The following is a 10457-nucleotide window of genomic DNA, read 5'->3' as shown; positions in this document are numbered from 1 at the left end:
GTTTCTTTCAAACACAGCCAGACAGCAACATATACAAGAGAATGCTTAGCTGAGGCAAAGTTTTATTCACTCTTTGTCTAGCTTAGAGACATAATAAACTCCAGGGGCTGAATGATGGCTCTAAATGCTGAGAGATAGGCCAAAGCAGTAAGAAGGAGGCATTACTTATTTTAGAATAAGCTCCATGTCATTACCTTATTGCTGAAATCTTGAAGCTCAGGTGTCGACTGTTACTACGATTAGGTCTGATGGTATCGCACACCCAGGATGCCAACAGCGCCAGCTCCCACTGATGGAGTTCCCACTGTGTGCCAAGAAAGCAGACACTAGGCCTTCAGGTACATTGTTTCATTCATCGACCAGCACCCTAACTCTCTTTTCTTGGTATTTCCTGTATGTCAGAAAAGGAAACTGAATCTTGGGGAGATTAAGCAACTCTTCAAGGTCAACCAGGGAGCAGCAGAACCAGGGTTTGAAGGAAACCTTTCTGAATCTGATGTCTGCCCCCTCTAAATTAGGACTCTCATCGGCCTGTGAGAAAAAATACAGAAAGCATCATTCAGGCAACACATGAACTCATGACACTGAGACTTCACTAACCTTCCTCGCACACAAGGTCCTAAAGGAACTACCACACGCATGTCCGCATTTGATGCACATAACAGACTCACTGCATCGAAATAAACCCCAGTATGATCATAATAGCTTTTTTCTTTCAATTTTTATTGAACACAAGTATTCCGACAGAATGCAAAGTCAAAATTCTCAGTTAGTACTCAGTATTTACACCAGTGAGAATGGAAACAAAGGTGGTATCGATGTTTCACTTGGTAAAAAGTTTTATAACAAGAGAGAAGGCCCCCGAAGTACAGAATGCCGGGTAGGGATGTTAATGGAGGTCTGAAAACCGCCATCCAGACAGACAGCCTCGAGTGAAAACCTGGGACTCGGAAGGCTCCATAGAAAAGTGTGAAAATAGAGTTCCACCTCCAAAGCTGCACTATATACACCACAGCCCTGCAGGGTCCAGTGGCCCTGCTCATCACACTTGAGTGCTCCTCCAGCAGAACTTGGCCATGCCGGTCTTCATGTGAATACATATGTATGGCACATACACACATAGACACATAGACATTGGAAACTGGTGGAGTTGATCCCTCCTTCAAAAATTAAAAAAGAAAATTATAAGCTTGGATCTCTTAACATAAAAGATAAAACATCTTGGAATAAAATGACTCCCTCTTTGATTTTAGAGAAAGCATTGCTTTTTTTTTTTTTTTTTTTTTTTTTTAAAGGAAAACTCTTGCATGCTGAGACAAACCTATGCATAATGGGAGAGAACAGACCAAAATGTGGGCAGAGTCTTAGGTCCTAGCGCTAATGGCAGAGCCAGGGTTCTAGGGGGTCAGCTGTCCCGGGCCAGGTGATCTGAGGGCTGACTTGTTTCTTCCTAACCATCAGAACCAAAATCAGTTGACCTAACCACAACCACTTTGACAGTCTTGACAAGGTACGGCATGGGCTTGGCCTGGTGTGGCAAAGCCATCGACATTACAAGATGAAGAACTGAGTCCACCGAACAGCCTGGTGACCGGAAGAGCCTGCCCCTCACTGCTGGGCCCTCCCGGTCTCAGACACCCAGGCTCTCACATTCTACTGTGTGCTCTAAGATCTCTCTTCATGTTCCTCTATTCTGAGGGCCTGTGCATTTGAACCAGAGATCTGTGCAGGCCCTAGAATCAAAGGGGCCAGGGCTGTGTGTTCTGGGATCCTCCATTTCCATCCCCAGGAGCTGAGAAAATGCAACATAACCCCACATTGAGCAAATGACAAGACCATTATTCTTCACAGTTTGAAATTATAATCTAGCATCGCCATTGATCAGACTGCAGAAGTGTCAGAACGTTGGGGAGAGTGGCCCACAGAATGGACCCAGAGGCAGCCTTGCCACCCTAACCTCTTGCTGCTTTGTACCTTAGGAGAGGAGCGCATGCGGAGTACTGATTTCTGTTTACTTAGCATCATCATCATCATCATCATTTGTATTTCATTTTCTTTGTTTAAAGGCTTCGATTCCTTTTAAGAGTGATTTTTGTTTCCTGAATATTTTTTCTGAACTATCTGCTATACCTTCCACAACCAAACTATGTTGAAGTTTTATTTCAATACTATGACAAAAACACGTTTCACACTAAAATATTCACGCATCCACAGTGCACAAGCTTGCAGTTCTAAAGTAGAATGAGGAAAAAAAAAAGCAAAATTTCTATACAAAGGGCTGGCTTTTCCCTTCTCCCCCCCTCCCATCCCCCTTAAAGTTTCTGTATTTTTTCCCCCACTTGGTTTCCAATCCAGGAAAGTTGTGTTATGACTCCAGACAGTAGGTTGTTTCTTTCTTCTTTTGTTTCTATAAATGCTGCCTAAGTGAACAGAAGGCTGATGTTACTTTACTTCAACAGATTTCCAAAAAAAGACACTAATTCCCTGAAGCACACATGCTCTTCCGCTCAAATCTAGATTCTGGGCTCAAAAGGAAATGGTATGTATATATTTTATTTGGCTTTCTACACAAAGGGGATGTGTGGGGTAATAATGTGTGTTCACCAAGACCAGCCCCAACTATACAATCTTCTCTGCTTCATTCAACAAAGCCTAAGGAGTCCTTCAAAAGAAGGGTGAGAACGCCTGGGAGCAGATCCCTTTTCACAGATGCAGGCAGGTGGCAGCTAATCAGAAAGTGGTCTAACCCCCAAAGAAACACAAAAATAACCAAAAATTCCAAAGCAAAACCATTCCAGAATGAGATGGATTTTCACCTGAGTGGCACCCAGGCAAAAACTGCAGATCAGAAAAGAGGGGAAGAGCAGCTGTAAACAATCATGTTTTGTAAAGTTGTCCTGCGCTAAAGCAAGCGTGGGATGATCCTACCTACCTCTAGGTGGTATTTGTTACCTTAAAAAATAAAAGGCAGCTATTTTACATGGACATTTAAACACAACCCAAAGTCGAACATTTGTCACCTTGTAAACACTGGAAAACAAAGTTGGCAGAAAGAAAAAAAAAAAAAAGAATGTAAAAGAAAGAAAAAGAGGTCTGAATACTGCAAATTGAGATCTACCCCCAGAAGCTGCAATTTGGCATTCTTCCTACAAAATAAGAGTCTACGTGGGAATTGAATTCAGCTAGAAAGGGTGACACACTTTGCATACTGAACAAATACAAAGTGAACAGAAATTATAACTTACTTATGAGGTTTTACAGAGTTCAAACTTGACTGAAAGTATAAAAATAAACTGTGGACTTTGTTCATTCGATTAGTCTTAGTGCCTGAAAGTATTTCTCTGAAACTGGTCTGTGCCAATCGGGTAACACCAAGTGTGGTCTTCCTGAACCTAGATTTCGTTTCTGAGCTTCCTAGATTCTTAATTTGGGGTCCTTTTGTCTGATTTTTAAATGGTTTCAGGGAACGGAGTGTCCTAGTTTGGCTGTGGGTTTAACCTTTTTGTCTCATTTTCTTACAAGTGAGTGCGCAACAAAGGGACCCTTTCTATAAACCTACAAAAAGGAGATTCCCATGTTTTATCTGTTTAGTTTTTTTTTTTTAAAGGCAAAAGACACTAGAGAAATGAGATGTGTGTATGTGTGCGTGTGTGTGTGTGTGTGCGTGCGTGCGTGTGTGTCTGTGGTGTTGGAAATGCTCTGGTGAAGCTGCTGTGTCACTTTTTATTTTGATCTTTGCCCGGTTCTCTTCACCCATCATGCTTTGCTCTCGTTCTCCTTTGTCTGTGTGGCGTCATTGGGGACCGTCTTGACTTCGGCTGGCGCTGGCTTCGTTTCTGTCTCCTGGCACTCTGGCTTTGCTTCTACAGGGCCCTTCCTGCAAAGAATCAGGAAAACAGAACCACTGAGACCACAGTCTGCAGACATCTCACCCCTGCATCCAGGCCCTGGGGACAGCGGGGAGGAGGGGGGTTCTCCAGTGACAGCACCCGGCTCCAACCTCTGCCCGTCAAATCACCTGGGAGCACTAAAAATCACCCATGCCTGGGCCGTGTTCCCGGAAATCCTGATTAAATTGGTCTGGACACGGTGACTTTTAAAAGCACCCAAGTGACTCTAATGTGCAGCCATAGTTGAGAAGCACTGAGTCAGAAGAACGAGTTCTTTCCTCTTCCAGCCCTAAGTTGATGCCAGAGGCTGTGTTTTTACCTGGGGTGGTGGAAGGGGGCAGCAGAGGCAGCACCTCCTCACCCTGACCAGCTGCAGTGGCAACAGCTCAGCTGGATGTAAATGCAGCCTGCTGGGCTAGGCTGGGCTCCCAGCACTGATTTCAGGGGCCCCTTTGCAACCCACTCTTGCCTGTCCCTTCCCCACCCCACCCTGTGCGGTTGCAGGATGATGCCTCTAGGGCCTGCCTGGGTAGGGTGAGAAAACACTGATGGAGGCAGCTTTTCATGGCAGCCTGGTGGGGTGCTAGAGTGGGCCTGGTGGCTATGCGAAAGTTGAGGGCAGCTGAGTGGGCGTGGCAGCTCATCTGGGGAGCAGCCACAGGAGCCTCTATAAAAATCTAGGTCTGACTCGGCCTCCGTCAGTTCCAGGAAGGGGAGTCAGGTCTGAGGATGCATGGGGACAGGCACAGACCCCGGCCTCAGCTGGTGCCACTGAATTTTGGCAAGACACTTACAAACCTGAAAGGTTAAGGACTTTCTCCTGAACTTAGAGACCCAGCAGCCATTTGATGCTGGGGAGCCCCGAGTCTTCCCAGCCACTCTAAAAGCAGGAGAAGCAAGAGTGGGCTAGGGGCCAGGGTTGGGAGGGGAGGGTGAGCACCTGAGCCACAGTGTGAGGGGGCCTCTGGACTGCACCCTCCCTTGCCACGGGCCTGGGGCCTACCTCTTTTCTTCCTGCACATCAGTGCCTTTCTGGTGGGGACTCAGCCTGGCAGTGAATAACACACTGACTGGGGGCCCCAGGGTGGCTGATAAGGGCACCTTGGCCTTCTTAGCCTGCTTCCCAAGCTATTCTCATCAGTGGCCTGACTGCAAGGGCTCCCCCAGGGAAAACAGAAGCCGCTGCTAGGATGATAAGGATAAAACATAATTAACATGGCCTAATTAGCCAGCAGGCGGCTGCTCCTGGGGCCCAGCTGCCTGTCCTGCTCTCTCTGCCTTATCCCAGCCCCTTGGTTGACGGTCGCCTCAGAGAAGCCCTGGATGAGGCTGAAGACACATCTAACAAGGAGGACACGGCACAGCACAAATGCACACTACCACAGGACACAACCCGATGACAGCAGACAAAGAGAGGCCGTACTCGGTCTTTGCTGGCGCAGGCGAAACAGAGCTGTCTGCAGTGGAAGGAGCAAGCTCAGGGGCTTGTCCACTGGCCCCAGCGGCGGGAGCAGGAGATCCCAGGGCTGCAAAAACATCCTTTGCAAGGTCAATATCTGGGGTCTTGAAGTTCCCTTCGTCCATTTTAAAGTCCTCGCCCTGGGAAGGGTTTGTGGTGCTCACGGAGGCAGCCTCGCTCTTCGGGCTAGCAAGGGCTGTGGCTGCCTCGGCCGGGCTCTTCGCGGCTCCGGGCTGGGTGGGCTCCGGGTCTGGGCCTTTGGTGCTGGGAGCCTCCTGCTTGGCCTGAGGGGCTTCTGTGGCAGGGGCAGCCGCTGCTGCTAGAGGACTGGCTGCCCCAGTGGGGGTGGGGACTGCTGCAGGGGTGGGCTTGCTGGCTGGAGGAGCCTTAGAGGCCTCCCCGACACTCGCGGGGGCACTTGGGCTGAGGACAGCCCCTTGGTTAGCCAGGACACTAGAAGACAAATTGCTAGCGGCAGGGGTTGAGGTCGGGGTGTCGCTCAGGTCAACGAGGGGGGCGACCTTGGGGGCTGAAGCTGGGGCCGGGGAGGGGGCAGAGGCGCTGGGCCCCTTGGAAGGGGTGGCCTGGCCAGCTGGTACAGAGTTTGAGTCAGGCGTGGCCGTGGCCGGCGGGGCAATACTGGAGGTCAGGGTGGTGGTCTCACTGGTGGGGCTGTTCTGAGCAGTGGCAAAGGTTTCGGTGATAGTGTCAGAGTTAGTGGTGACGGTGGTGACAGAAGGCAGCATGTCCTCGACAGTGGCCGTAGTGTCGGCAGGCAGCCTGTGGGAGGACAGGAAGTAGAAGAGAATAGACAATGAAGCTGAGACATGACAGAGAAGCGAGGAAGAGGGCTGAAGCCCAGGACAGGGACCATGGGGGTGGGGGCATGCAGTTAGGCACAGGCACGGACACAGGCCCACAGAGAGAGAAGGATGCTGAGAGGAAGCACACGCCCAGGTGGGCAGAAAAGGACACAGGAGACGACAGAGAACGTGGCGGTCTCAAAAGGGACCCGCTAGCCCTTCCCTGCTGATGTCCCTCCAGCTGTCTGCACAGAGCTCCCTTTTCCTGAAGTCCTTGCAGACCTGCCTAGGGCTTCCTGATCCCTGCCCTGGATCTCGACTCAAGGAGGGGCAGGCTTCTGTTCAGCATCCACCTGCTCTAGGCTTCCCAGATCCCAGAGGAACTGGGCCCAGCTGCCCTGCAGGGCTCCCCAGGGCACCGATGGGAAAAGTCACGAATAAGGCAGATCACGAGTCCTCAGAATGGCTCCTAGGAGCTGTGGGTTCTTCCAGCCACAGAGTTTGTGGTTCCCTGAAACTCCATTCCCTTTAAGCCCATAGGATCCTTGACAGCTAGGCAGGCATTACAACCACAACTGGTCTGGGGCTCTGTGGGTCCCCGAGGCTTCTGAACAGAGGAGGGGCAAGGAACTTTACCAGGTACCCAGCTTCCCTTATCCTTTCAGGGGGAAAACACAAAACCCCAGAATTTCAAGAAATCCTAAGCAGACTCTGCTGAGCCTCTCAGTGAGATTTTGCCACCTTAAGCCATTTCCAGAATATGTGCATAACTTGAGAACAGGGGCTAGGGATCCAGGGATCCCCACTTATACAGGAGCCTTCTAAGGGTACCCACAGCCACCGAAATAGAACCAAAAATGCCTTCTCTCTGAGGACGGAGTGAGGTCAGGCATTTCGTAGCCAAGCAGGTCTTGTAGCCAAGGGTTTGGAATCCTGGCCTGAACTGTTTGGCCAGGAGCTGTGGGTAGGGGTATGGGAGGTGGGGGTAGGGTGGGGAGGTGGGTGTGGGGGTCTCTACAGAGCAGGTGCCAGCCCCTCCCAGCCCACGTACTCGGGCTCCGTCAGTGGCGTGGTCTCGTTGGGCTCTGTGTGTTTCCCTCCATCATGGTTTGGGGTCCGCTCCTCCTCCGTTCGAACCTCCACGATGGGCTCCTTGGACTCATCTTTCCTGTGGAGACAGCACTGCTGGTTAGACCCTAGGGCAGCTGCAGGGAGGGGCTCCCACGGAAGAGCAGCTATGACTCAACCCAAGGCTGGCATGGTGGGTCAGCCCAACTCTTGCTAGCTGTGTGACCTTGAGCTTCAGATTTAATCACCCTGCCTCAGTTCCTTCATCTGTAAAATGAGGCAAAAACACTGTTACTTTACCTAGTTATTATGAGAATTCAATAAGAGGATGCATGGGAAGTGGTAAACACAGTGCCTGACACAGATCATTGCTCAAATACATACATCTACCTCTGTACACAGGTATACATACATTTCTTCTTTCCTTTTCTTTTTTTCTTTTTGAGACAGAGTCTCGCTATGTCGCCCAGGCTGGAGTGCAGTGGTGCGATCTTGGTTCATTGTAACCTCTGCCTCCTGGGTTCAAGAGATTCTCCAGCCTCAGCCTCCTGAATAGCTGGGATTACAGGAGCATGCCACCATGCCTGGCTAATTTTTGTATTTTTAGTAGAGGTGGAGCTTCGCCATGTTAGCCAGGCTGGGCCAACTCCTGACCTCAAATGATCCATCCATCTCGGCCTCCCAAAGTGCTGGGATTACAGGCATGAGTCACCCCTATACATACATTACTAAGTATGTGCACATACATGTATATGCATATACAGTGCCTGGCATGTGGTGGTGCTAAACAACTTATTTCCTTGCTGAGTCCCTTTTTGGCTTGCTCCAGCTCTGCTCCACCCAGTGACGGTCTTCGAAGGCTCCTGCTAACTGGCTTAGGATCTGTTTCTCCAAGATGCTGCTGGAGGGACAGTATCTGGATCAACAGCTCCATAAGGACAGGAATTTCTATCTGTTTGTTCCCTGTTGTACCTATGTGCCTGGGAACAGTGCCTTGCCTGCAGCAGCTGCTTGATAAATATTTGTTGAGTGATGGATGAATGAATAAATAAACAATGTACGAAAGCAAGGCAAGTGTCTCCCTCTAATGCTGCCCCACCCATGGCAGCTCCTCCCCAGGTTTAGTTCCTACAATTTCCCTCATTTTGACCTGTACAGGGATTTTCACACTCTGGGGAGATTCTAATACAAGAGATCTGGGATTGGGCTCAACAGTCTACATTTCGAACAGGTAACCCCCAAAGACCATGCTTTGAGAAACTTTTCTCTAATGTTATTCCCTCCCCTCCTCAGGGTTCCAAATGGAGATCGTGCAATGTAAGGAAAGGTCACTACAGGCACCAGCTGATGGCAAAGGGTGGTGCAGCTGCTGGGTCCCTGGGCTGGAGCAGAGCCCAAACCTTAGCAGGATGGACAGGTCTGCACTCACGAGAAGGCGGCCTTGCCCTCCTCCATGTCCTTGCCCTTGGCCCCGGGCCCGGCTTTTCCACACAGGTTGACTGCGATGCACATGAACAGGCCACACTTGTTCAGGAAGTAGCAGGTGATGTCCACAACCACCAGGAGCAGGACGAAGATGACGATGAGGATGCCCACGATGGCCCCGGTGCTGAGGCCTGAGGTGGGGCTGCCGTTGGCTTGAGTGGGAGAGAGATGGCTGGTGGTTAACAGACTGAGATGCGAGACCTCCAGACCCTGCCAGCAAAAGCCCCTGGGGGTGGGGAGGGCCCAGAGGACAGAGTCATGGCATTCATGCCCAGAGTGACACCTTCCTGGGGCCTTTCTAGGCCCCAGAGTTGAGGAAACAGGGTCTCTCTATGCCTTCCAGAGGGAGGGATGACAACATCACCTCACAGATTGGGGGACGAGGGTGAGCCTGGTCAGCTGGCCTCCCGTGAGTCCTGGGAACAGACTGAGCCCTGCCTGTCTGAGAACACTGGATAATGAGGCAGTTGGAGGGCGCTGCTGTGTTTCCCCTGGACCAGGGCAAAAGGCGTTACAGCACAGGCAGGCAGTGATCACTGATTTCAGGCAGGGCTGTGGCTCCTGGAGTGCTCAGGGACAGGGGCCCAAAATGGGGTGGTGGAGGGTTCCTGGGGCTTTCTTGGGGCTTGTTGGGTTGTCCATCACAATAGCATCCCCATTATACTTCTGCACTTCCTCTTTCCCTCTTTAGGAATGACCCCAAAGGAGCCCTGCATTAGAGCACACTGGGTTTATGATTTACCCTCCTCACTGCACCCCAGGAAGACGAGTGAAGCCCGGGTGACTCCAGAGACATGGAAGCCTCCCCAGGCCCAGTGGGCAAGGTGAAAGGTCTGGGGATACTCACCATCTAGGAGCTCAGGCCTGCTTGGACCAGACTTCAGGAAAACCTGAAGTGAGTGCAGACTCACTCAGAGGTGCACGCACACACACAGACAGGCACACTCACACGCAGGATAAATGCCCACGCAGACAGGCATGCACTCTCACATTCTAGCACCTGGCACCCTGGTTCTGACTGGACTCACTCTGAAAGACTCAGCCTGTGTCTTACTTCCCCCCAGGGTCTTTGGCTATTGATAGTTTCACAGAGAGACTCAGCAATCTGGGGCCCCTGGGAGATCAACCCATGGTTACGATTGACACTAGTTGCCTGGGATGGACCAATTAACCTCTTGGTGGTTCCCATCAGTGTCTGGGAGACAGTGGTCATGATGCAGGAAGCAAGGACCCATGTGGAGCTCTGCCATTAAGTCCATGTGGGAACAATCACCCTTGACTGAAATATTGGCACTTCTAATTCATCTTTCCTCCAGAATGACCTGCTTCCGTAACTGGTAGCCCTGCCCCACCAGTAGACTTTGTCTAAAGCTTCCTGTGTTCTCAGGGCCAACTGAAGCCACCCAGGGCTGCAGACTGAAGATGAGAACTGTAGCCAGCACTACCTGGGGCTCACCCCACCAGCCACCTCACTCCCAACCCAGCTCACTAGGCTTTGCCAAGCACTAGGCCAGGCTCAGCAGCTTGCGAGCCATGTATTATGCCAGATAGATAGTGGAAGGAACATGTAACTGAGTAACCAGCACCAGAGCTGGGCCATACATTCTTCATTTTTCATGCAGCCTGTATGTGCAGGAGGGTGGTGGTATTGATGGCTCTGTGTGCCCCAGGGGTCTCTGTCCAGGCACTCTAGTGCTTCTCTGGTGGCTATCTCTCTCTACTGGTCCATATTTCAAACTTCAGTTTGGGGAA

At 50.8% G+C, this 10457-nt stretch overlaps 1 protein-coding gene across 17 annotated transcripts in view; it reads right to left on the bottom strand.

Annotated features, from left to right (window-relative positions):
• Positions 1-702: 702 nt before the first annotated feature.
• NCAM1 (neural cell adhesion molecule 1) overlaps positions 703-10457 on the bottom strand; it is a 332203-nt gene continuing 322448 nt past the window's right edge. For 9 of the 17 annotated variants that reach the window (XM_055273162.2, XM_055273156.2, XM_055273160.2 and 6 more), the window contains 3 exons: positions 8650-8857; positions 7204-7320; positions 703-3877 (listed from right to left, as the gene is read on the bottom strand). In XM_055273162.2, the coding sequence (XP_055129137.1) occupies positions 3757-3877; positions 7204-7320; positions 8650-8857 (446 nt within the window). In that variant the 3' untranslated portion in view covers positions 703-3756. Of the gene's footprint in view, positions 3878-5313; positions 6130-7203; positions 7321-8649; positions 8858-10457 lie in introns of all 17 variants that reach the window. The other 8 variants (XM_055273151.2, XM_055273152.2, XM_063635186.1 and 5 more) reach the window with 1 other exon arrangement.

Source organism: Symphalangus syndactylus, chromosome 3 (assembly GCF_028878055.3).
Source record: "Symphalangus syndactylus isolate Jambi chromosome 3, NHGRI_mSymSyn1-v2.1_pri, whole genome shotgun sequence".
Taxonomy (NCBI): domain Eukaryota; kingdom Metazoa; phylum Chordata; class Mammalia; order Primates; family Hylobatidae; genus Symphalangus; species Symphalangus syndactylus.
The sequence above is the reverse complement of the archived record's forward strand: the minus strand, read 5'-3'. Positions and strand labels throughout refer to the sequence as shown.